Here is a 27,583-nt window from a genome sequence, read left to right as displayed (position 1 = left end):
GGTCACCTGACTGACCCAAAGTTAGCCGAAGCCTGTAGGCCATGAATTATAGATGAGATTTTTAAAAAAATGAGAGTGCAGATGATATGTTTGACATAAAAGGAGTGGTTGGTTTTAGGTGTAATTTTAGAACTGATGGATGTGTGTGAATTCAGCCCTAGCACCCAAATTCTGCATTACTCTCAGTATAGCCAGTATTCCCCACAGTTGCTTACATCAAAGAAGCCAAAGTCTCTGGAGAGCAGCCTAAGGAACAGGATATGCCCTCTAGTCCATGCTGCGACTAGAGAACCCGCTAGCACCACCCGATGGGACTGCTGTCTTTCTCTGGTTAGGGGACCCCCTCCTAGCACTACTTGGGGGACCTCCAGGTCTTGGGGAGACCTCCTCTCCTCTCTTCCCTTGTGCTGGAAACCCTGCTGACAGTGATAACAGCCCCAACTCTTTGCTCCTTTGGCGTGGGAGCCTTCTATCCTCCACAATGGATCTAGGGGCACCAAATTATGGCAGTAAAGTTACTTTGTTTATCAAAGGAAAGAACCTATGCTTAATTTCACATTCTAAAATAGGGAATTTGGTCAAAATAGGGTCATGTCTAGGACAGGAGCTTTTCCTTGGTGCAGATGAGTCCTTTTCTTGATGGCTGAGTTGATGGAGCTTCTTCAACAAAATGAGGAGTTTCTAGTCCAAAATTTTGCCTCGGGATTCTGTATCTTTTAGAGTGATTCATTAGCAGCGCCCCACCTCACCCTCCTCACCCTCCACCGTGTGTGTGTATGTGTGTGTGTGTGTGTGTGTGTTTGTGTGTATGTGTATTTTTATTTATTTATTTATTTATTTAAATATAAAAAATAGAGACGGGGGTCTTCCTATATTGCCCAGGTTGGTCTTGAACTCCTGGCCTCAAATGATCTGCCACCTCAACCTCCTAAAGTGCTAGGCTTACAGGTATGAGCCACCATGCCCCACTGAATACCTGGATTTAAATCCTAGTTCTGCCATTTACAGGCTGAGTGCTGTGGACAGATAATTTAAATATCCTAATATTATGATGTTTAAAGACACTCTTTGTGTCTCAGTGTCCTCATCTGTAACATGGAGGTAATGATAGTATCTATCTAGTAATGTTATTGTTGGTAGATAATACATTTAAAGCACGTCAAATCAGTGCCTGACACAAATAAGCAGTGAGTGAGCATGAGCTGTTCTTATTCTCATCTCATTTAATTTTTTAAGGAAAGCATTGCTCCCCCTGTTTCTTGCTAAGGACACTGAGGCTCAGAAAAGCAAGTGTCAGAGCCAGTTTGCAAACCCTGCTCTGTCTCATTTCCAAGCCTCAGGTTCTCTGTACCACTTCCTGTCACCCTTTGGCTGCCACCTGGTTGGCCCTGAGGCATCCCAGATGATTCAACCTAAAGGGTTTGAAAAACATGAACTCAGAACATTTCAAAATAACAGAGCAACTAAGGTCTCTTGACAGAAGTTGGAACAATTAACCACTTCTTATTTAGGCCAACAAGAGATACTTTCTGCTGTTATTTCCTGTCATTGGAATGCTATGTTTGTAAACAGCATTTTTAGGAAGTCCCCTCCTTCCCACCACCCCCAGATAAACTTTCCTGTTCCTTTTCCTCCAGGAACTGACACTCACTAGAATTGGAATTTTGAACTGGGATAAACATCTTACTTGTTTTATTGGGATGACTTCCAGGAACAGTCTGTAGGCAGTAGGTGTTATTGCTGGAAGTGTGGCATTTGTGGTGGGAGATCTTCATTATGAAAACTCATTTGGTATTGCGTAAGGGATAGGATGACATCCTTTGTTCAATGGGTCTCCTCCCAGCCCTGAAGTTAACCAAATTGATTCCACAGCTTTGCATGGACCCACTCAACTTATACTGATTAAACTCCTTCTGTGTGCTCAGTATTATGCAGGACCCTGTGGGGCAGGGAGGGGTCACACTAAGGGGTATAAAATACAACCTGTGCCCTCTTGAAGTTTGCAGACTTACTGGGGTAATAAGATGTGAAATGAGGTATTTCAAGTGTGATTCCCAGGTGTTGCAAACTCAGATGTCTTTAGGACCAGGCAGGATTTGTGACTGTCAGAAGCAGTGGAGTTTGAAATAATGGTGAGTGAAGGAAGCTGGAGTGAAGTGGAGCATATAATCCTCCACCTCCCACATGATGCGCTTCTTCAAATTCAAATCTAAATCAGCCAAAAGCTCTACAGCCACATAAAGCTGGTCTGAAGCTGGGTCTTATCCACAGCCACCAGTTTTGACTCCTGTTTAGTAGTGTAAAATAATGATTTTGATTTACAGTAAGGTTTGTGGAACAAAATTTTATTACTTTATAATCAAGTCTCATATTGATTTACTTAATAATATAAGGCAGTATTTGATTATGTACCAAGATACTGTTGCTTCTGTAAGTTTCAGGAGGTTAGAAACAATGGGGCTTTGGGGTTGGAGGCCAATAATTTATTTTCAGTGTTTAAAAAATACGCAGACCAGGTAGAGAAGAGATTTGGGAGAAATGAGGCAATTGGGGAGAGTATAATGAAGCATATGTGTATGGAGAAGAGGAAATATCCTCTGGGGTATCTTTGGAAGTATCCTAAATATTCAGGCAAGTATTTTAAACTTTGTGCTATAGACAATAAGAAGCCATGGAAGGATAATTTAAACATCATAATGTTATGATGTTAAAGACACTCTTTGTGTCTCAATGTCCTTATGTGTAATATGGAGGTAATAATAGTATCTAATAATGTTATTATTGGTAGATAATACATTTAAAGCACATTAAATCAGTGCCTGGCTTAAAATGAGCACTCGGTGAGCATTAGCTATTCTTATTCTCATCTCATTTAATTTTTTGAGAAAATTATTGTATGATATAAAATGCTCATCAGGTTAATACTTTGCTTTCTGGCTCTTTTATATCTGTTCATATGAAAGCATTATATGAATTATAAAAGCAATTTTAAAAAAGTGAGTGCAAATGATATGTTTGACATAAAAGAAGTGGCAGAGGGGAGACTCTGACAAAGCCTTTGAAGAAGTCTAGAAATTAGGGCAATAGAACCTCAACTGAGTGGGAGAGTCACAGGAAAGAGAGGGCTGATTAGAAATTGGGGCTGGGAAGACATCAGGAGACAACTTATTTTATGGGTACTTAAAAACCTGTGGGTGTATGGGGGAGGTGTCCGGCCCTTTTAAGGAAGAAGTGGTTAAGTCAGGTGGCCTGGGCTTGTTGTAAGTGCAGGTGAACTACTTAGCAGAATGAAGCACTGATGTAAAGAATAATTGCCCTGCAGAAATGAGGACATGGTGTCCTTCATTTTGTGGATTCATATTCTTCAGGATGTGTGAGGCAAGATGAGCTAAAGGACTAAGAGAACAAAATAGGAGCCCAGATGAATTCCTTTAGGGAGGGACTTTTGTTTTTGTGGTCTCTTTTTGACCAGGGAGATAGAATAGGGAACACTCAGAATTACTAGGGGTCAGGGTGGGTGTTTCAGAAGCAATGGAGGCCTTGTCTGCGATTTTGTTTAGTACTTTTTAAATCCCTCTGAATCTTGTTCTTATTGTGAAGGCCTCATGGTTGTAATTAGACTTTAGAGGATGATCAAAATACAAGTTGTTTATTCAAGAATTGCATGGGAAGAGAAAATACTGGAGTACACCATGTCCTGTGATTCATGTCTGGACAGTGGCTAGGCTTGGGCCACTCACTTCACAAAGTGGCATGACTGTTCACTCAGGGTTCTCACCTGAAGCCCAGAGCAAAGGGATTCAAATAAATGGACCAACCTCTATAGACCCGTCTTGCAACCTCTTGAGGTTAAAAACAAGAAGAAATGTTTATGATCCTAGATTGCAGGAGAAATAATGATTTTTAAAAACACAATTCCCAATCTAAGAGAGACTACAGAAAAGATTGAAGAGATTGATTTTGGATAAGTTCGGTTTAAAAAGATGGTGACAAGGCTAACAGGAAGTGATCATTAGAAGTTGGAAGTGCGGAGCTGAGGTTTAGCTTGGAGATCAGGACAGGAGAAACCAAGGGCACCTGCAGATTTTGTGGATACACATTTTTGTTAATCATCTGCATAGAGATGGCAGTTGAATCCATAATGTTGGAGGAGTAGCTGGCGGATAGAGAAAGACCAGAAGAATGTAAGCCTGTTCATTCATTCCACAAATATTTGTGGGGACCCTGTGTGTGTGGCCCAGGTAGAGATGAAACCCACAGTAAGTGGAGCAGCAGGAGGAGGAGATTACAAAGGTGATGGAAGAGTGGTGGAAAAGGTCAGGTGGGGCAGAACGTGATAATGTCTTGGAAGCCAAGGAAAAATAACTTAGTGGAATAGAAAGCTAATTAGTAGTGACAAATGTTGTAGAAGAGTAAAAATTGGGCGGGGCGCAGTGGCTCATGCCTGTAATCTCAGCACTTTGGGAAGCTGAGACGGGTGGATCACGAGGTCAAGAGATTGAGACCATACCGCCCAACATGGTGAAAGCCTGTCTCTACTAAAAAAATACAGAAATTAGCTGGGCATGGTGGCGCACACCTGTAGTCCCAGCTACTCGGGAGGCTGAGGCAGGAGAATCACTTGAACCCGGGAGGTGGAGGTTGCGGTGAGCTGAGATCGTGCCACTGCACTCCAGCCTGGCGACTAGTGACGGAGCAAGATTCTGTCTACAAAAACAAAACAAAACAAAACAAAACAAAAAAACAGTAAAAATGACTGTGAAAATACCTTTAGGATTTCATGAGCAGGGCATTGATGACCTTGGAATTTCAGGAGCATTGTGGAAGCCCGACTATAGGGAATTAGGAGTTTGTGTGTGGGGAGGAAATGGAGTCACAGCATAAAAACCAAAAAGCAGCCCCCAAAATTTGGCAAGAAAAGGAAAAGAGAAAATAGGGTTCCAGTTTTTATTCTGACACCTCCCCATCCCTGGTTTTGGAAAAGAAAGGGATTTTGGGAAGACTTAGGGTTTGAATGAAATATTTAAAGGTGAGATGAGGGAGGGATATGATGTTACTGTATACCATAAAGGAGGTGAGTCTGGGCAGCTAGATGAGGTGGGAGATAATCTAGACATACTTTAACTTAATCTTTGCTAGAATGAGAAAACAAATGGGCAATTTGAGGGAGCAAATTTGGTTGTATCAAATAAAATGATATGATTAGAAAAGGTAAACAACTTTTAAAGAGGTGATGATTAGATACTGTCATGCATTTCCTCGTATCTTGTAGGCATTTTGAAGCACTGTATCTTAATACCTAGGAAAAGACTTAGAGTCATGTGAGTCCCAACTCTGTGAACTTGGGCAAATTACTTAATCTTTCTAAGCCACAGTTTCTTCAACTGGGAAACAGATGGTAATTATGACCTGCCTAATAGGGGTGGTTGGAGGAATGCGTGAGACTATGCATGTAAAATATTTAGTACAATGTCAGCACATAGCACTTGGTATTAGGAGTGATTCTTTTTGTCTTAAACTACTTTATTGAGGTTTGACTGGCATACTGAAAGCTGTACATATTTAGCATGTACAACTTGGTGAGTTTGGAGATAAGTATATCCCTGTGAAACCATCGCCAAAGTCTATACCATAAATCTATCCATCACCTCCAAAAGTTTCCTCTCACCATATTTATTCATTTATTATTTTGGAGGGCATGATAAGAACACAAGAGCTACTATATTAGCAGATTTGTAAGTAGACAATGCAATGTTAACTACTATGCTAAACAATAGATCTAGCCAATGATTCTTATCTGCTTTGAAAATTTTAGACCACCCCAGTCTTGAGTTATCATTAATATTCTAGCACTCCTGGCACTCTCTGCCTTATAATGCCTGGTGAAGAACCATGATACTGGAGCTGAATGGCTGAGCCACCTATTTGTTGTGTGGTCTTTGGGGAATGTTGCTTAATGTTTTGTGCTAGTTTCTTCATTTGTAGAAAGGGGGTAATAATAGTACCCACTTCATGATGCTATTATGAAATTAAATGAGTTCATATTTAAGAGGTATGAATAGTGCTTGCTACATAGTATTTGCAATGCCAGCGTTTGCTGAGTAAATAAAAATGTTTTTCCTCTGTGTTGTTGTCGCTGGGTTTTTGTTGTTGTTGTTGTTGTTTAGACGGAGTCTTGCTCTGTTGCCCAGGCTTGAGTGCAGTGGCATGATCTTGGCTCACTGCAACCTCCGCCTCCCAGGTTCAAGTGATTCTCCTGCCTCAGCTGCCTGAGTATCTGGGATTACAGGTGCGTGCTACCACTTGTGGCTTATTTTTGTATTATTAGTAGAGACAGGGTTTCACCATGTTCACCAGGCTGGTCTTGAACTCCTGACCTCTGGTGATCCACCCATCTCGGCCTCCCAGGCATGGGATTACAGGCATGGGCCACCTTGACCGGCCTATTGTTGCTGTTTTTCCTTCTGGGCTCAGAACATCCCACTTGCCTGGGCACTCATCCTAACAGGGAGAAATCTCAGAGGATGCCTGCAGCTGTTAGGTCAACACCTTAAAAGAAACTGGACCTTGGTTTGCCTTAGAATGTCATCTCTAGGAAAGGTAATGATGCCCAAGAATAGGGTAGGTGACTGTCTGCCTGGATTGATATAGAAGGAAATATTCTCTTAGTGGCAAGAAAAGCAGACTAAGTGTCCTTGCAGGCAGAGTCAGCCTTGTTTGCATGTCTAATGTTTTCATCAGCTAAAAGTGGTATGTTTATCTAACTTAACTGGCCCCTTCTGATGGAGCAGAGAGCCTTGGGTTTGTGATTCATAGTTGACACATTCTTGTCTATCTTAAACTTTCTGGCTAAATTAGGAAATGAGAGGATTAGCTCCAAAGTACCTGAGAGTTAAAGCCAACTTAGCATGCTGGGAAGACAGAAGCAGGTGTTGAGGACGGATCAGCCAGGGTCCCTCTGTCACTGACTGGTATTGCTTTCTTTCTTCACATGAGTTTACACAGTAGTACTTCTCTGACACCCGTCAGACCTACCTGGTCTCCTGAAGACCCGGACAGGATAACCTTGGACTCATTTTGGAGAATGTTTATAATTTTTTTTTAAGCCCTTGGCTCAGAAAAGCCTTTTGGCTGGCCTTTTGTTATTCTTGCCAAGCTAAGCTAATAACCTTGGAAACACAACACAAATGTTCTTTAAATAAATGTTAAGTTTGAATGCTTGGAGGAGGATCAAAGTCATCTTTAAAACGTGCGATCTTTGTGAAGACATGCTCATAAACTGAAAGGAGTAGTGCCTTTTCTCCAGTGACTATCCTCCCAGGAAGACTGAAGTCATTTCAATCTGTTTTACCTTCACCTTGGAAAAGGTACTTTTCCATGGAGCGAAGAAAAGATAAAGCAAATCCTGGCTGGTGTTAGATCTCCAGACTCCTCACCCTTTTCCCTGCAGCCACACCCTTGGCCCTGAGATGCTCAGATGATATAACTCTGCATCACATTGCCTCAAGTGCCCCAAAGCCAAAGAAGATGATGCAACATGGTTTAAACACTTGGTGATAGCTTTCCGGAGTTATGGAGGAATGGCAGCTACCAGAGCCTGCAGTCTGTCAGGAAAAGGCAGCTCTTGGAGGGAAAACGGGGGGTACACACCCAGACACTACTGCTCAGTTTAGTTGATTCTGCATTTAGTTCCAGCGTTATTGCCTTCCTCCATTTTTTTGTAAACAGTACTTTTGCAAGGCAAATTCCTCTTTAGGTGATATCGTGGTGTTGTCCCCATGGAGCAAGAGCTTCCCGGCTACAGGCTGCCAGAGCTTTCTAGAAACCAGTGGAACTTCTCCAGAAGAGGCCATGGCATTCCTTTCTCATTTTCTTCAACCAGAATACCCAAAGACATATGAATGTTTATCTTGTCTTTTGGGGGTTTACTCATAACTGTTTTGAACTTGGTGATACTTTAAAAGTGGCAGGTCAGGTGGAGATTTGTAGATGAAATCATGTCACCCTAATTCTGGAGAGACACCTTTCAAATCACACATGACAGTGGTTGGTCCTAGTGAGGGAGAAATGGAACATCAATTGTGTGGTTAGATTTCACTGCTTGCTTAGGAGCTTTGTGGCACTGTGCATGTAGCCTAGGCCATTGAGAAATGTCCCGATCATTTCCATCCCTGAAAGATAACTTTATACCCTTAGGTGCAATCACCCAATTCTGTATATACAGGCCACTCTGTTGTTCCCAGCCAGGTGCAGTGGCTCATGCCTGTAATCCTAGCACTTTGGGAGGCCAAAGCAGGCAGATCATCGGAGGTCAGGAGTTTGAGACCAGCCTGGCCAACATGGTGAAACCCCGTCTTACACAAAATATAAAAATTAGCTGAGGATGGTGGTGCATGGCTATAATCCCAGCTACTTGGGAGGCTGAGGCAGGAGAATCACTTAAACCTAGGAGGCAGAGGTTGCAGTGAACCAAGATCACACCACTGCACTCCAGCCTTGGTGACAGAGTTAGTCTCCATCTCAAAATAAAAATTTAAAAAAAGGTATATATATTGTTCCCAAAGATAATTTAACAAAGTCTGCTTATTTATATTATCTGGCTTTCACTTTAAGAGTCTATCATTACAGAGAGGTACATTTCTTCCCACGGGGTGTTTTAAAAAGTCCCAGGTGGGGCCCTGCTTCCATCAGGTGGGGAGAGAATTTTTGAAGAGTCACATGAGATTTATAGGCTGACTGCAAAAGTGAACTTCATGGTGTACTCTCATTTTCAGAATGTATGAAGGGGTGTTGTTATGCGAAGGTATATCTCAGCTTGACACAGCCCAAGCATCTCAAACCCCTCTCTGTGTCTCAGGGCATAGGAAAAGGACTGCAAACACTTATTGTTTGTTTACTTCCTACTTTATATGTTTACTTCCTACTTTATATGACACTTTGTAGGAAAAATTCAGTTTGATACTCTTTAGATTAAAATGTCCCAATTTGGGATGTAATTCAACAAAAGAGCTATGCACAGGAAAAGAAACTATAATCAGAGTAAACAGGCAACCAATAGAATGGGAAATTTTTGCAATCCATCCGTCTGACAAAGGGCTAATATCAAGAATCTACAAGGAACTTAAACAAATTTACAAGAAAAAAACAACCCCACCAAAAAGTGGGCAAAGGATATGAACAAATACTTCTCAAAAGAAGACATTTATGCGGCCAGCAAACATATGAAAAAGAAACTTACCATCACTGGCCATTGGAGAAATGCAAATCAGAACCACAAGATACATCTCACACTAGTTAGAATGGCGATCATTAAAAAGTCAGGCAACAACAGATGCTGGAGAGGATGTGGAGAAATAGGAATGCTTTTACACTGTTGGTGGTTGTACAAATTAGTTCAACCCTTGTGGAAGACAGTGTGGCAGTTCCTCAAGGATCTAGAACTAGTAATACCATTTGACCCAGAAATCCCATAACTGGGTATATATTCAAAGGATTATAAATCATTCTACCATAAAGAAACATGCACATGTATGTTTATTGCAGCACTACTCACAATAGCAAGGTCTTGGAACCAACCCAAACACCCATTGATGATAGGCTGGATAAAGAAAATGTGGCACATGTATACCATGGAATACTATGCAGTCATAAAAAAGGATGAGTTCATGTTCTTTGCAGAGACTTGGATGAAGCTGAAAACTATCATTCTCAGCAAACTAACACAGGAACAGAAAATGAAACACCGTATGTTCTCACTCATAAGTGGGAGTTGAACAATGAGACCACATGGACACAGGAGGGGGACATTACACACTGGAGCCTGTCGGGGGTTGGGTGGCTAGGGGAGGGATAGCATTAGGAGAAATAACTAATGTAGATGACAGGTTGATGGGTACAGCAAGCCACCACGGCACATGTATACCTATGTAACAAATCTGCATATTCTGCACATGTATCACAGAACTTATATTAAAAAAAAGTAATGAGAAAGTTAAAAGACAGCAAGACAAGTCCCCTAGAAATGAAATAAACCCATTTAGAAGACAAAAAATAAATAAATAAATAAAATGTCCCATTTCTGGGAGAATTTCCCCTTTATAGAAAGGGGCTGTTTGTGAACTCTCACTAGGTTAAATATACAGTTCACTCTCATAAACCAAACAGGACCATGTGGTAGGAGCTACATTCCTTCATCATGTAAGGGACATGGGTCCTAAAACACTGGAACAGCAATTGCATCTCTGTGGATTACCCATGTTAACAAATGGGGGAAGGAGAAGGGTGTTATTTTTTCCCAGATGCAGGAGTTGGGGAGAAGAGTCACTGGCGTTTATTAGACATAGTATGTCTTCATGCATCACATGCATTTTCTCATTGACCACTGAAAGCAGTCTCATGAGGAAAGAATTGTTATTTGTATTTCATGGAAGAGGAAACCAAGGCTTAAGTGGTTGGCAAGGGACACAAAGCTGGCAAGGAATCAGAGCTGTGTGCCCACTCATTGTGTTCCATGGTCCCTTGCTGGGCAGTTGGGGAATATAGAATATCAATCTTGTTGCATAGAAGCTTCTAGCAGCCTTCCAAGGTTTCCAAAGGACCATTTCTTATCTCCTGTTTCAGGAGGGAAGATTCCTGAACCCCTGCAAAGCAAACACTGCAGCTAGCTTACTGCCTGATTATAAGCCCAGTACACTTCCCAGGGTTTTTCTCTAAGAATCAGGGTGTGCTGTAATAAAGGGCCTTGTATCCACTGGACTCATAAAGATTTGCTGGAAGAATAAAGTCATTTGCCAGCTGATAACACCATTTCTCTGTTCATGAGTAAACTTTGGCAAAATCAAAATCACATGGAGGCCCAGGGGCACCAGCTCTTCCAAACAAATATCTTTTTCTAAGGAGTTGTGTTGTTGAGTATTTTCTCCCATGTTGTACACAAAGGAAACTACCCAGTGTTCCTTTGGCCAGGTAGTGATAAGCATTTTTATGAGGAGGTAGGATCCTCTCAGTGGGAAACAGCGAGCTGGCCTTTCCTTTGTTGTCTATCACAGCAAGTGAGTCGATCAACCCCCAACCCCTACCCTGCAGAATCCCCTCATGACTGGGGTATTTCAGGCAGGACTGCACCATCCCATCAGAGATTACTCTGAACACAACCATTTGTAGCTTGTAATTGTATTGCAGAGGGCAGGATTGGTCCTTTAGTGAAACCAAGCCACCACCATATTGAGAGAGAATACTTTCTTTTTTTAAAAAAATTTATATAGGATATCTGTTGCTCAGCCAGGAGTGCAGTGGCACTATCACAGCTCACTGCAGTTTTACCTTCCCCAGGCTCAGGTGATCCTCCCACTTAGGTCTCCCGAGTAGCTGGGACTACAGGCACACACCACCATCTCCGATTAAGTTTTGTATATTTTTGTAGAGACAGGGTCTTGCTATGTTGCCCAGGCTGGTCTCAAACTCTTGGCCTCAAGTGATCTGCCTGCCTCAGCTTTCCAAAGAGCTGGGATTATAGGAGTGAGCCACCGCACGTGGCCAACTATCTCTTACTAACAAAATTCTACTTTCATCTCCGTCACAAAATATGCATGCAACTATTCATAATGGCACTGTATTTCCACCTTGTAATCCCACTGGCTAACATGAATGATTGGATTATTTTCCTCAAGCCTCACTTTTCATTCTTGGCGTATAAAGTTTTGAAAATCATAATCCAGCTAGGCACAGTGGCTCACGCCTGTAATCTCAGCACTTTGTGGAGGGGAAGCAGGGCATCACTTGAGGCCAGGAGTTCAAGACAAGCTTGGGCAGCATATTGAGACCCCGTTTCTACAAAAAAATAGAAAAATTAGCTGGGAATGGTAGTATGTGCCTGTAGTCCCACCTACTCAGGAGGCTGAGGTGGGAGGATCGCTTGAGCCCAGTAGGAAGAAGCTTCAGTGATCTGAGATTGTGCCACTGCAACTCCAACCTGGTTGACAGAGCGACATGATGTCTCAAAACAAACAAACAAAAAAACTGTAAAATCTGATTCAACTGACCATATCTCTGCCTTTCCACAGCCATCCAAGCACGTAAGATAAAAGGACAGATAACAGGAAAAAGAAGTCAGGGGAGAAAGAATAAGGGAAGTGTTTATTGAGACTGAAATAGAACATTGTTCTCTTTTATGAGTTAACAGCACAGTATGTTAAGAGGCTGATTACAAACTGACTCCAAAATAAGGATAATTCGCAGCTCATGAACAGCTCTGTTAACTCTAGTGCCACTAGTTGGGGCAACCTAGTAAGGGATAGAACCATTCAGCCCAAGAGAAATTACTGATTCAACTTTATTTATATTTAGATTTATTTCCTATAAACAATACCAGTATTTGCATTTTAAAATTTACATTGAATCATTATTTACTATTTATGATGTTTACATAACAATTCAGTATCATTATGTTGTAGATTTCCGATGTAGGTGGTCAGTGCTGAGCACTTATTTACTCTTCTGCTATCTTTGGCACAATTTCTCGTTTCTTAAACATGAAAGCACAGGTTTAAGTTGGCTACACAATACTGCAGAAACATGACTACTTTGGATCTCTGTAAGTACAAGTTTATGTTAAGCATTATTTACAAGATGAGAACTGAGGCACAGACTTTAATAAACTATCTTCATAAATTAGCAGAATGATAAGCAGAGGGTATAATGAATAGGGCCAAGATTACTAGTTAGAACAGTCCTCCCTGGAGGAGGAGACAAGTGTCATAGAATGGAACTATTTACCCCGAACCAGTGATATCAGTTTATGTTGTGGGATTTACTCTGCAAGAACCCAGGTTAGGGGCAGCTCTTTTTCTGCAATGTGGCTTGTTCAACCCATGGAATTTTTATTAAAATACAACTTAGTTGGTAGCTTGCCACTCTTATTTGGGCCCTGAAAACAGAAGTGCAAGGATGGCAAAGTACTGGCCTCTTTGAGTGTGAATGAACTTGGAAGAATAAAGCCTTCCAGTTGGATAAAATCACATCCAACCTTTTGTGAGTGACACCTTTGTATATAATATTACGCAGAGTTGATATGGATTTCCTCTAGGCAGCTCATATCTGGAAGTTTTATATGAATGGCTATGCTACCTTAGAGTATCACAATAATACATCTCTGCTTTAGGGCCGATATACAGATGTGAAATGATTGAACAACATGATTTCTCTTCTAGTGCTCCTGAGAAAGGAGTTCTGATAAGCCCCAAAGGAGACCTGGGTTGGAATTGTAGTTATTATTCAAGTACAAGGAGAACTCTTTATTTCACATTGACAGTTCAATTCTGATCTCTGTCTGGCAAATTATATGAAAATAATAAATACACACACACACACACACACACACACATATATATACATATGTATCTATCTATCTATCTATCTATCTATATATATATATATATCTATGCTGAACACTGAATTAACAGTTACCAGTGTCCCAGTACAGTACATTGAAAAAACAATCCTTCTCCCTTCCCTCCAAACCCTATGCCTGCCTTAAAACTATTATTGCAGAACTGTGCTGGTCTGTTTTCTTTGAAATTGGCTGGAGATAAGTTGAAAATGGACATTTTGGCACATTAACTGGGTAGAAGTGGTTTAGATGCATTATAATTTATAAAAAAGTGAGAGGTCAAAGGAAATCCATGCCAATAGAAAGCCTGAGTAAGAATTTGTAACTGATGACAGAATATTTTTTAAAAAACCCAAAACAGTTGTCTGTGCATGAGAAAGCATTTTCTCTTTCATATCCATTACCTAATTCTAACAGTTATTACTTTATATACTTCCAAACTTTGTCTCTTATAGAATTTCTAAAACCCAGATAATAGAACTTTCCTTTTAATCAATTTTCCTTCATCTTACCCCACCCCCAAATCCTAAAACTTGGAAAGCAAAGCCTGAATCCAAATATAGAAAATAATCTGGAGGTCTGTATATCAAATCAAATGTACACTTGGCCATTGGTGTTTCTCTTTTTCTTAACCAGTGTTTGAGATGACTCTCATGGAGATGTCCTTCCTTGTTTCCAGTCATCTGCAGCCAGGGGCCCTAGAACTGTGAGGTCTGGGTGAATGAGATGGTATCAGACTTGTCTACTGCAAAGCCTCCATTGACATAGGACTTCTTGGTGTCTGAGTCTTCATTATCAAGGGTTGTGGATTCCAAGGCAAAGGGGTTCACAATGTTGACTTCAGATGAAACATCCATCTGCTCCAGCTCCTTCTTGGAGAGCTTTTCCACGATGCCTGTCCCGAAAGCATCGCCGAGGACATTGACCATGGTCCTGAACCGGTCCCTGGGGAGAGACAGGAGGAGTCAGACAGGAGGCCCAGATATTATTTTCCTTCATCATTGGAGAGATGGAAGGACCTGACGTGTTCAGTTTCAACTTAAGTAAATGCAGAAAGTGCTGTCCTCAATCTTTATTAAAATACAACTTAGTTTATTATTGTATTAAAATATAACTTAGACTGTAGGCTCCTCACAGGCCTGGGGTTTTTTATAAAGGCACAGCATGAGCTCCCCAAAAGTAACAAATGACTCCCCTGAGTCTCCCTAAATTCCCTCCTCTTCTCCCAAAGAAACATGAATAGAGTCTTTCCAGATATTTCGGGGGGACTGAGGGAGGTTCAGAATTCAGTAAGTTTTTCAGTTCTAACCCCTCTGTCTTGTGGTTTTCTAGATCCCAAAAGCCACTGTGGGAAATCATTGGGCTAAGGTCAGAGAACTTGGGTGTTTTGTGGGTAGTGTATGTGCCAAGTGCATGTGGGGTATGTGTGTGTTTGTTCAGGTCCATGGTGTACTTGTTTATTTACCAATTTAGGTCACTCTACTTATGAGCAAACCAGTAGGCATGGCACAGAGAACAGGGTCAGAAAACACAGGTCAGCCCAGGAATGGATTTCTCCATGAGTCACCCTTATCCAGTCTTAACTCCCAGACAGCCTGGAGAAGAGGCCAGTGGCAGGAAGACAGGTAGAGAAGGCCCACTGCAGAGGGGAGAATCCAGTTTGATACTGGTGCTTTGTTGATAGGAACAGCGTGCAGGGGGAATCTTGTGAAAACGACACCTGCAGAATAGAAAAGGCTGACAGTGCTTACCCATGGCCACCCTGGATGCCCTTCTCTTATTTACAACAAGGCCAGGGATTGAACTGGCCCTAGTGTCTTTTTATCCCATGTCTCCGATTGGAACTTTGACTCATCTGGGTATCTTGGCAATGAAGGTAACTGGTACCAAGAAGACTCAGGGAAAGGGGAAAAATGCAAATCAATAATTATCACTAGAAAGAACCAAATCTTTCCTCAATGACAGGATATCTTTGCAAGAAGGGTGCCACCTCATTTGGGCCTATAGCCCAACTAGCTGCTGAAGGGGTGCCCCATGGCACAGCTTTCAAGCCAGGTGCAGGGGCTTTTGCCTTCTGAAAGGTGAATCTGTGTTTTCAAGCCCTTCCCTTTCCATCTCATCTGCCACCTGCAAACTACAGTATATAGCACTGGATTCCCCAGTGAGCCTGAGCTGGTTCTGAGCAAAGGCTCTATGTGGAGCGACACTTACCTACAATGCCAGCGGACAGACCCAGACCTAGATGCTGCAAGATCCATGCACAGGAGTGGGCATCAAGGGTAAAGCTAGGAGTCAGACTGGTTCTAACTTTAACCTTGAGGGTCACTGAAGGTACGTTCTCACCCAGATGTTCTACTGTATTGTGTGTGTGCGTGTGCGTGCGCATGTCTGTGTGTGTATGATGTATGTGTGTGAATGAGAGACAGAGACAGAGAGACAGAGAGAAGTGTTGTTGATTAGGGCCTGAATAGTCCAACTCATTCTAATCATAACAATAAAACATGCCATTTATTGAGCACATATGGGCTGCCAGACACTGTTCTAGACACTCCATTCACATGAACTCACTCAGTCCTTAAAACAACCCAATGAGATAGGCAGACTTTTTCCCATCTCACAGATCATGCAGCTGAGCCTCAGGTTAAGGAACTTGCTCAAGGTCAAGAAGCTGGTAAGACACTGGATGGAGATTCAAACCCAAGTCAGTCTTACTCAAGCCTTTCCTCGTGCCACTGTCCCTGATGGTTCAGAAGATGCTTAGGGTAATGGACTGATTTTGAACTAGGTGGTTCTGAGCCCATGATGCTGAACCAAGGCTGTGCTAGGCCAGGATGGTCCCAGGGCCCTGCCTGGCTTCTTCAGCTTGTTCTTCTGTGTTTATCTTTGTCCCACACCCAGCTCCTAACCTTGAGCATTACCAGATATAATGAGCTAATGGAGCTCACTGGCTTTTTAAAATCACTGCTCCACGTTATGAGGAGTTAATTATTAATCACGTTATCAGATGCCCTGGTCAGAGGAAACAAAGCAGCAACAGGTGGCTCATTAGGTAATCCGAGGAGATAGTTGCAGAGCTCATGAGGCTAGGAAGCTCGTCTGCATATCCGGCTGAGGCAGTGCATTTATTCCAACTCACAGGAGCCAGTCGACAGCAATGATCAGGGTGACATCCTCGGCGGGCAGGCCCACGGCACTCAGCACAATCACCATGGTCACCAGGCCGGCCTGGGGCACGCCGGCAGCCCCGATGCTGGCAGCTGTGGCTGTAATACTGGAGAAACAAACCAGCAGGAAAGGAGTTAGACATTTACCTCTCCTGTTAAAGCCTCTGGCCTGAAATGGTTAGTCCCGCTTAGTCCCGATGGCTATTACTGCTGTGTCCTTAAATTGGGCAGTCAGAATCTGTGACCTGCTGAGTCCCAGCTCTGCCTCATTACAGGATGAGAGCTGTGGGATGGGGCTGAGAGGGGTATAATGCCATCTCCTTGCAGAGGGAGATATGGCACACCACTCTAATGTAAGGAAGAACTGCATAAGTAGCACCACAAAAAATTAGCAAGATAGATTTTCAAGAGGAAGGCAGGAGTTTACTAAATGAGGTATTAAGAGAAGGCTTTGTCTACTCATCTACGTATACATACACTCGTCCTAATTAAGTGCCAGGTACTTCTGCACCTGCCTTCCTACTCCTTTCTTCCATCTACTCAGCACCTAATAATTTACTGAGCACCTAATATACGGCAGGAATTTAAGTTGCCCTGAAGGATGGACAGAGGGACGGTGGTAGGGGCGGATGGGCAATGGCATTTCAGGTGAAGGCAAAGGAATGAGACAATGGTTAAGCAGGCTTTATGCACTCTCTTTACATCCCAGGACTCTACCTCTGGGAAATGCTCTTTAGGGCACTGAATTGAGAAATAGCTGACTCCTGTCCAAGGTACAAGCATTTACTCCTGACTGAGATGCACTTTGTGTGAAAGAAAGATCTGGAGGATGTGGAGAAAAAGGAACACTTTTACACTGTTGGTGGGAGTGTAAATTAGTTCAACCATTGTGGAAGACAGTGTGGCGATTCCTCAAGGCCTTAGAAATAGAAATTCCATTTGACCCAGCAATCCCATTACTAGGTATATATCCAAAGGACTATAAATCGTTCTACTATAAGGACACATGCACACGAATGTTCACTGCGGCACTGTTTACAATGGCAAAGACCTGGAATCAACCCAAATGCCCATTGATAATAGACTGGATTGGGAAAACGTGGCACATATACACCATGGAATATTACGCAGCAATCAGAAATGATGAGTTCGTGTCGTTTGTAGGGACATGGATGAATCTGGAGAACATCATCCTCAGCAAACTGACACAAGAAAAGAAAATGAAACACCGCATATTCTCACTCATAGGCGGGTGATGAAAAATGAGAACACATGGACACAGGGAGGGGAGTACTAAACACTGGGGTCTATAGGGCGGAAGAGGGGAGGGCCAGTGGGAGGGGGAGGTGGGGGGGGATAACCTGGGGAGAAATGCCAAATGTGGGTGAAGGGGAGAAAGGAAGCAAAACACACTGCCATGTGTGTACCTACGCAACTGTCTTGCATGCTCTGCTCATGTACCCCAAAACCTAAAATGCAATAAAAAAGAAAAAAAGAAAAAAAAAGAAAGATCTGGAATCCAGGAGAGGCAGCCAGATGAACTTTATTACCAGGTATTTAAAAAGATCCCGCTTGGTAAGATCAGGTGAGGCAGTAGATATTTTTCTGTTTGTAATGTGCAGTTTCTTTTTATCAGCAACATCTTTCTTATTTTAACCGTATCATTCTGAAGGAAGCAAGGACTCACCATGCCCTGAAAAGTCCCTGGACTTGGATAAGCTTGAGGCTACACCCATGATACTTTCTGGAGACAAGTCCTTGCCCTTGGGCCAAGGCCTCAACTGCTGCCTAGGTGCCACTGGGTTGAAAGGTGAAAATGTAAAAACTGCCAATTTAAATGGGAAGAATCCCTGATTCTATCCACAAATCCATATTCTTTGGGGTTAACAAAGTCTTAAGAGTTCTTAGGAGGCTGATTTTTCTGCCCATTCATCTGCCTACTGAGGTGTTGCAGAAAGCATTTGAGGGTACAGTCAAACACAGGCCAGATGTGACAAACATCTTTGACAAATGTGTTTTCATTCAGTGGTTTGACCACCAAATTACAGTAAATTAGAGATTTGTGTACCAATCACTCTAAAGGTTTCTGGCCTCTATAACCCTTCAGATCCCTTCTGACCTAAGTCCTCTTTGGAAGGCCCAAGTTTATTTTAATGCTGGTTCAAAAAATTTAAATGGAATGCATCAACAGGTTTTCTTTGTCAGCAGTGATTTGTGTCCATACCAACAGATCCCTCTTAGAAACCCTGATGTGTCACAGTTAACCATATCTCTATAGCCTGAGGCTGGGCTTGAAACTCAAAATTCATTTAGTCAAAGAAAACTCTGTCTTTGAGCCTTGATCTTGCTTGCTAGACTATGGCCATCTGACTGGCATTGGTCTGAAACTCAGGACTATAAACCTTTAGATGGGAGAAAATAATATAAAAAGCTATTCCTGCTGCTTGAACATATTCTACTTTGAGTTAGAGGATTTTTACAGAACTATCAGTGGTACAAAGTTGTTTCCTCACACTGAGGCCTAGTTTTAGGACAGACCATTGAACTTGGCTCTCTAAACGGGTTGAAGGATGGGTTGTAAATTGGAGGGAATACAGGTTTTGGTGTCAGGCACACCTGGGTGATATACTTTGGGCTCTATTGTTTTACTGATGGCATTTCTTTAGGGAAATTACTTCTCTGAATCTCAATTCCTTGCCTGTAAGATGGGAACATTATGTCTACTGCAAGCTGCTATGCAGATTAAATGAGGTTTATACACATAAGGTATCTGGTATAGCACCTGTATAGTAGATGCTTAAAAACATGCCATTTCCACGTGTATACTTATGTAACAAACCTGTACATTCTGCTCATGTATCCCAGAGCTTAAAGTAAAATAAAACAAAAAACAAAAAAAAAGATTGAAAACATGCCATTTCTGCTGCTGCTTCTGAAATAACAGCAGTGGCTGCTAATGCTTCTTCTACTGTCGCTGCCGCCGCTGGTATTATTACTACTGCTACTGCAGCAACCAAAGCAACGATTACAATGACAACTACCACTGCTATCACTACTGCTACTTTTTTTCTATCAGCCCTTCCCAGGCCCCAAATCTTATAATTATTTTTCTTCTTTATGATTTTTTTTTTCCAGAGACAAGGTCTCACTCTGTTACCCAGGCTGGAGTACAGTGGCATGATCACAGCTCACTGCAGCCTCTACCTACTGGACTCAAGCAATCTTCTTACCTCAGCTTCCTGAGTAGTTGGGACCACGGGTGTGCTCCACAATGCCTGGCTAATTTTTGTATTTTTTGTAGAGATACGGCTTCCTCGTGTTGCTCAGGCTGGTCTCAAACTCCTGGGCTCAAGTGATCTGCCTGCCTTGGCCTCCCAAAGTGCTGGTATTATAGGCATGAGCCACTGAGCCCTGCTGTATAATTCGCCTTACTTTTTCTTTTTTTTTTTTTTGCCTAGACTAGAGTGCAGTCGTGCCATCTCAGTTCACTGCAACCTCTGCCTCCTGGACTCAAGTAATCCACCCACTTCAGCCTTCTCCTGAGTAGCTGAAATTACAGGCGTGGGCCAGCACACCTGGCTAATTTTTCTCTTTTAGAATGTTTTTGGTAAATATGGGGTTTTGTCATGTTGCCCACACTGGTCTCGAACTCCAGACTCAAGCGATTCACCCACTTAAGTCTCACAAAGTGCTGGGATTACAGGTGTGAGCGACTGCTCCTGGACCTAATTATCTTTATAAGACAATTCATCCAATTTCTTTTTGACATGCATACTCACACCAATTTTCAATCAGTTGTAGCCTTTGCATATTATGATAAAGCCACAACAGGGCATGTTTGGGGTAGATGGTACCTATGTTTCTTTGATGTCTAGTCCACAGAAACATACTTTGGGCCTAAAAACTATTAGCCAAATGAAATATAACTGTAACTCTCAAGTAAAACCAACTTTTATTATTTCCCAATTAGAACCAGCGACGATTTTTAATTTTAAGCCAATGATTACTTTGGGTTTCACAGTTGTTACAGGTTCTGGGCCAGTAGTTATCAGCAAATCTGATTCAAGAATACACCAGAGAGTAGGGAGAGAGCCTTTAATGTGAATTGACTATTTAGGCTCTAGACCCAGAGTTGATTCCTCTGGCAGTCAGGTTAAAAAAATGATTAGAAAGATTTAGAAAACTTATAACTAAAAAAGAGGCAGGGATTTCATCATAAAGTGGCAAATACAAAAGAATTGGCACCTCATACAATCACTCCTTGGAAATCAGTTCAGTGGAGAGTGGGTTCCATAGGCCAGGGTTAGGGAAGTGGGAAAAAACCCTTGGAAATGTAAAAGTAACAACTGTTGGAAGAACAGGGGTGGTTACGGAGCAGAAACTTTCTCAGGCATGATTCCAGATTTCAATTTTAACATACTCTCTGCTGTTATAATTACAGGACTTTACTCAATCTCTTTGGCACGGACTTCTTTAGCCACTAACACTTTTTATAGATTACACGGCATTGGGATAGTTTCCCAGCTGGTGTGCCAAATGGTGTATTTTGCACTTGTCTTTAGCCAACAGAAATACTTTGTGATTTAGGGGTGGGGAGGATTTAAAAAATGCATTGTATTAGAACATTGTTAGTTAACAAACTCTGACTTTATGCCTAGAATTTATGTCTAGGCTGGAAACACAAGAATGAATTGACTTAAAAAAGTTCAGATTCAACCTTGAGCAGGCCTAGGGACCCAGTTTAGTCTTAAACTTGCATTCTAAACTGAACAAAAGCCTCCAGGTTAACTCTAATCCCAGCCTATCACTCTAACACAACACTGTCCAAAACACCTTTTTGCAATGATGAAACTATTTTACGTTTGCACTATCTAATTCGGTGGGCCACATGCCTAGTGGTTACCATACTGTACAGTGCTGTCCTAGAGAAACAACTTTGGCAAAATCCACTAATGACAGTTCTGCCATCTACTTGGGCAGACAATTTCTGTCCTTATTTCGTTAAAATTATCTGCAGCATTTGACTCTGTGGACCATTTCACCTTTGAAAATCTCTCTTTTCTGCATTTCCATGATACCAAGGTTTACTGGCTCCCCTCCCATCTCTATCCTTCTTCCTTTCCCTCTCCCTCTTGGATTTTTCCCTTCTCTATCTGCTTCTAATATTAGGATTTTCCAAGCCTCAATCCTTAATCTCCTTCTCTTCTCTACAAACTCTCCCTACGTCATGCCATGCATACCAGGATATAGTTGTATTTAATCTTGGAAATGGACTTTGTAGATCAAGAAAAAGAATCCATCACTGGGACATTCTTGGTGTCCCTTCACAAACCATTTTTAGTGGAGGTAATCCCTATATCACCAATGACAATGAATGTGACACCACACCCCACCTGATGGTGATGATCTGTCCAATGCCCAAGTCCAGATCATTCAACTGTGCGATAAACACTGCTGCCACTGCTTCATAGAGCGCCGTCCCATCCATGTTGATTGTAGCACCAACGGGTAACACGAATCGAGTGATCCTCTTGTCCACTTGGTTCTTTTCTTCAGCACAGCGGAAGGTGACAGGCAGTGTTGCCGAGCTGTGTGATGAAAAGAGAAAGGAACTTAGGGCCTAGAATGCCAGTCTTCAGTCCCCACCTGAAGACATGCCTGTCTTCCAGAAAGGAAACAAAGGGTCCTTTTAGGTTATCTTGTTGAGAAAAGTAAAGAAAGCTACAAAACAAAACAAAAAGCAAAGGGTCCAAACTATGCTGGCCCTGTTGGCAGGTCCAGGAATCAGAAGGTGTTGTGTGCATTGCTGCTCCCAGTGACACCATAACCCTTCCCTGAGCTGCAGACCATGCTAAGAGGGCAGGAAATAAGCAACAGCATGAAGCAATGTATTCAGGGCCAGGGGCAGAAAATATGGAGGTCATTTCTCAAAGGCAGCTACAAAACCCGCGAACTGGAGTCTGTTTTGTGAAATGAGGTGAGAGTTGATAATGTTAGGTCTGGAGGCTTCTTCCCGAAACCCCTTGTCTGTTTACCTGGAAGAGATCATGAGAGCTGTCAGGAGAGCCTGGGCCATTCCCATGGCAAATCGGAAAGGATTCTTTCGTACGACTATGAAATATATCAGTGGGAGAATTACAATGGAGTGGATTGCAAGCCTGTAAACAAGAAAGATAATTTAAAGTTTCAAAGATAATACTACCTCCCCACACTTAATCCTTTTATCAAACAGCTTTTTAATTTATTAAACTATTCGACTTTCATAAGAAATGGGAGTAGGGCAGGAATATACATCCCCATTCCACATGAGGGTGTGGAGGCTCATTCAGCAAATGAAGCATCTTGTCAGAGTTAATGACAAAGCTAGTAGCTGAATCCAAATTTGAGGCTTCACAGAACAGAGTTATGTCATGCTGCCACACCCCTGTGTGTGCTATTCCTGCCACACGCACAAAAATGCCCTTTATTTCCTTCTGCTGCTGCTGAATTCTTCTCCTCTAAGACTCAGCTAGGCATCCCCCTTCCTCCAGGAAGCCTTCCCTCACTTCCCCAGGTAAGGCCCAGCCTTCCCTCCTTGGTGTCCGCTGTGTCACTACTACATTATACCTCATTATACCCCTCATCACAGGGCTGAGTCCTCACCCCCTCCATCCCCGTACCAAGCTGCCATCTTGCTGGTGGGGCCCACTGCCCAAGAAGGAAGTCAGAGTTTCAGTAAGGAAAGAAGTCTCAGCTCTTCCAGTCATATTTTAGGATGGACTTTCTTTTCTTTATTATTCCTGCCTTCTCAAACTGTTCCTTATTTCACATGGAAATACACAGGTCACATGAACTAGGGGGCTTAATATGAGCCTCATTTGGCAGATGGATATATATGTAACTGGCAACTTAGAGTTTACAGATCAGTTATGTGTGTTTGAAATAATAGGAAATGGTCGTCAAAAATATAGATCCTGGAGGTCTGGAGAGAGGATATTCTTGAGAGAGAGCTTGTAGCTAAAAACCATGAGGATTGACTTTTAGTTTTCTGTTAGACACCTAGCTGGGGTGAAAGAATAGAAACCGGCAGAACTCCATTATGAAATGGCTCAGCTCATACACTCCAGCCACATCACTGCTGAGAAACAATCCCTGGCACTGTCTGTTTCAGCAGCCCTGCAGCAGGGTGGCCTCCAGTGAGGTGGAGGTCCTGCCTCCCTTGGCACCATGGTCCTCACACTGTAGGGACCAAGGCTGCCTCTGTGTTGATCTGTGTTTTGGCAAACACAGATTAATAACTAAATTCTCTGTGCTGGAAATCTCCAGTGCGATCAAGTTCCAATAGATGAGTTGATTGCTCAAGTTGGGTGTTTGTAGGTATTGACTTGTGGGGTCAAATCAATGATATTTACTTGTTCCCTTGGTCTGTATTTCTTAGCATATGTGACATATTCTGTCCCTGGCTAGGTGTCCAGGGGCATCATTCATAACTTACCACATCTTTTCTCAAGGAAACAATAGCTAGGCTGCAATAAATATGCAAACAACCCATTCCCTCTGCCTTCCTGTTTAATTGCTTCTATAAAGGCCCATGTAATTCCTCCCAGCCTTGAGATTCTCCTGGCACCATCTCTGACATTCTGATGGTGTAAGCCATGGTGGTGGTTAACAGCCCCAGCGACAGTGTTGGAATGAACAGCCATCTGGCTCCTACTTGCTCAAGTCTGACTTCATTCAGGCCCTTGCTAATTTCTTTCAGGTTCAGGGTACATGGAGGCTATTCTTACTTACTTAGCTAGTTTACATTCTTAAGGAAATGAAGGCCAGGGGAGAGCCAAGAGAGGCTACAAATGGGTTTCTCTCTTATTTAAAAAATTGTTTTAACATAACCAATAAAGGCAGTGACAAAGCCTGGTCCAGGCTGTTCTGCCAAGAGCTGACAATTAGCGCAGCATGATCCACCTACAGTATGGCTGTTAAAGGGCAGCCTTCTTCCTGCTCTCTTATCTCTGAACCCTATCTTTCCCAGCACATAGGAGAGAAGCCAGTTTTAACCAACTAAAACCCAGCCTCTCAGTGGCCATCCTATTGGATCAAAGGAGCTTTCTCTCTCCTCACTTGAGTCTGACATACCCAGTCAGGACTGTAGCCATGTAGAGGCCCAGCTTGCGGAATATTTCCCAGTCTTCAACTTCTATGATCTTCCCGGCAATCAGGAACAAAATACCTAGTGGCATGTAACTGGAAAGGAAGCACAACAGGGCGTGATTCCGTCATCAAGCGTCTTCTCATGCTGGGTTGGTGGGGAAGGAACATGCCAGAGTGTACACCCCCAGCTGGCCATGAGCACAGGATGCAGAATTGAAGCTAAGAGCTGTTTCAAGTCCTGGGTGAACTATATTGGCTCTAGTTTTTAGTACCTGTGTGCACCTTAAATTCTACCCATCCAAACTACCATAGGGTAGTTTGCAAACTTGGCAAGAACATGTGGGTAGATGGGTGCACACCTCATGCCGTGTTCCTAGTGCATATATATCCTGCTGATTGTCGTATCTGCAGCTCTCACTTGAGCTTGATCCTTACTGCCAAATATGGCTCTTTCTAGCCATGGTCATCTCTCGTTTCCCATGTATCAGCAATGGAGGCAATAGTATTAGTAATGGAAGTGGTCATAATAGCTCTATTTGTGGAGCTCTCATTACATCTTGTGTTAGGAAAAGTATTTTATGTGCATCATTTCATTTGATTTACTTCTATCCCTGGGTGTAGGTTTTATTGTCCTTTTTAACAGATGATGAAGCTGAGGTTTCTGCAGTATTAAGTGCCCTGTCTGGCCGTTTTTACTGAACCCTTTACGTCACTGTCAGTGCCTACACTTTGGATTAAGTAATGTTGAATCAATTAAATATGAGGTAAGTGAGGCAGATGCCTCCTAAGAAAGGCGGGCTTTTTGGCATCTCCAGGAATAAGGCAGACATTTACACAGTGTCACTGGTATGCCCACAAATTGGCATGGGTTAGTGCCCATGCTGTACCAGTTATAAATATTTTGAAACTCACTTTTGCATGGGGCATAATAGGGAAAGCACTTTGTGTTCTTATGTACAATGAACTCCTTCAGATCATTTTTTAAAGAATTACTTCTTACATGAAGGCTGGTTGGGTGCATGATCCCCCAAGGCTTTGAGGGAAAGACAATGGTTGAAAGCTAGACTTTTATTCATGTACTCCTGTGTAATAATGTGAAATTATTTAATACTCAGGTGGTGGCTGGGTATAAAGGTTCATGCCTGTAATCCCAGCACTTTGGGAGGATGAAGTGAGTGGATTGCTTGAGCCCAGGACTTGGAGATCAGCCTGGGCAACATGGCAAAACCCTGTCTCTACAAAAACACAAAAAAATAGCTGGGCATAGTGGTGCATGCCTGTAGTACCAACTACTCAGGAAGCTAAGATGGGAGGATGACTTGAACACAGGAAGTAGATGCTGCAGTGAGTTGAGATTGCACCACTGCACCCCAGCCTGGGGTGACAGAGTGAGACCCCGTCTCAAAAACAGAAAGAAACAACAAAAGCCCCCACAAAATACACTGGTGACTTCTCTAGCATGAGGTCACTGAGAAACGTAAACCTCTTCTTTCTAATTTTGAGGAGAGAGAATTGTCAGGGGAAGCAAAATGATATTAAACAGTGTCTGCTCACCACATGATGATCTGAACGATTTTCATGGTTGCATCACTCAAAGCATTGAAGAAATCAATCAGAATCTGTCCCTTTTCTCCCATTTTTCCAATGACAAGTCCAAAGACAAGGCAAAAGACAATCAAGCCCAGGACATTTATGCCATCTGAATACATGCCAACGATTTTATATTCCTTTGTTTTGTTCTGTAGATCAAAACCAAGAAAACATAATGATGCATGATTATAATCTTGTTAGAAAGTACAGGTCCTGAAATGAGAAGATACAATGAACAAACATAATAAACTGGTGGTCTCCCAGGGAGAATCAACAAAATTTTAGAAAATATAAAAACAATAATAAAAACACTTATGCATGTAACAAACTTTACCCTTGCTCCCTGAAGTTAAAATGCTTTTTCTTCTCTCAACAAGTTCATATTTGAATATTTCTTATAAAGATTTCCTATTCTGGAATGGTTTACATTTTTATTATGAATTTTAGAATCAGGGCACTTTTCAGGGTCATTTTAACTACTAGCTATATATGGAGTCTGCTTGAAAAAAGACAGGAATTAATAATGTAGGAAGTACAAAGTATTTACCAGTGTGAACACTTTTAGGACATCTTACCATCTGTTTTACCCTGGTAATGAAGCACAGTAACATTCTTTATGCCCGTGGTCTTGGATGACCAATAGAATGTTTTTTTTTTTTTAGACTTGCTCTGTCAGGCTGGAGTGCAGTGGCATGATCTCAGCTCACTGCAACCTCTGCCTCCCAGGTTCAAGCAATTCTCCTGCCTCATCCTATCGAGTAGCTGGGATTACAGGCACCTGTCACCATGCCTGGCCAATTTTTTGTATTTTTGGTAGAGGCAGGGTTTGCCATGTTGGCCAGGCTAGTCGTGATCCGCCTGCCTCAGCCTTCAAAAGTGCTGGGATTACAGGTATGAGCCACCGCGCCCTGCCAGGATTTTTTTAAACTTTTATATTTAGGGGTACATGTGGTGCAGGATGTGAAGGTTTGTTACACAGGTAAATGTGTGTCATGGGGGTTTGTTGTACAGATTATTTCATCACATAGGTATTAAGCCTAGTATCCATTAGCTATTTTTCCTGATCCACTCCCTCCTCCTACCCTTCACCCTCCAAAAGGCCCCAGTGTGTGTTGTTCCCCTCTATGTGTTCTCATCATTTAGCTCCTGCTTATAAGTAAGAACAAGTGGTATTTTGTTTTCTGTGCCTGTGTTAGCTGGCTGAGGATAATGGCCTCCAGCTCCATCCATGTCGCTGCACAGGACATGATCTTGTTCTTTTTTAATGGCAGCATAGTATTCCATGGTGCATATCTTTAACCAGTCTATCATTGGT

At 42.3% G+C, this 27,583-nt stretch overlaps 1 protein-coding gene across 1 annotated transcript in view; it reads right to left on the bottom strand.

The window, feature by feature from the left end:
• Positions 1-12,110: 12,110 nt before the first annotated feature.
• Positions 12,111-27,583, bottom strand: part of SLC1A1 (solute carrier family 1 member 1) — an 88,886-nt gene continuing 73,413 nt past the window's right edge. Inside the window, exons 7-12 of the mRNA XM_002742901.6 lie at positions 26,233-26,417; positions 24,664-24,771; positions 22,587-22,709; positions 21,945-22,139; positions 16,524-16,658; positions 12,111-14,332 (exon numbers count right to left, since the gene is read on the bottom strand). Of these exons, the coding sequence (XP_002742947.1) occupies positions 14,086-14,332; positions 16,524-16,658; positions 21,945-22,139; positions 22,587-22,709; positions 24,664-24,771; positions 26,233-26,417 (993 nt within the window). The 3' untranslated portion in view covers positions 12,111-14,085. The remainder of the gene's footprint in view (positions 14,333-16,523; positions 16,659-21,944; positions 22,140-22,586; positions 22,710-24,663; positions 24,772-26,232; positions 26,418-27,583) is intronic.

Source organism: Callithrix jacchus, chromosome 1, assembly GCF_049354715.1.
Source record: "Callithrix jacchus isolate 240 chromosome 1, calJac240_pri, whole genome shotgun sequence".
In the NCBI taxonomy this organism is placed as follows: domain Eukaryota; kingdom Metazoa; phylum Chordata; class Mammalia; order Primates; family Cebidae; genus Callithrix; species Callithrix jacchus.
Note: the sequence above shows the minus strand (reverse complement) of the source record. Positions and strands in the feature narration are given on the sequence as shown.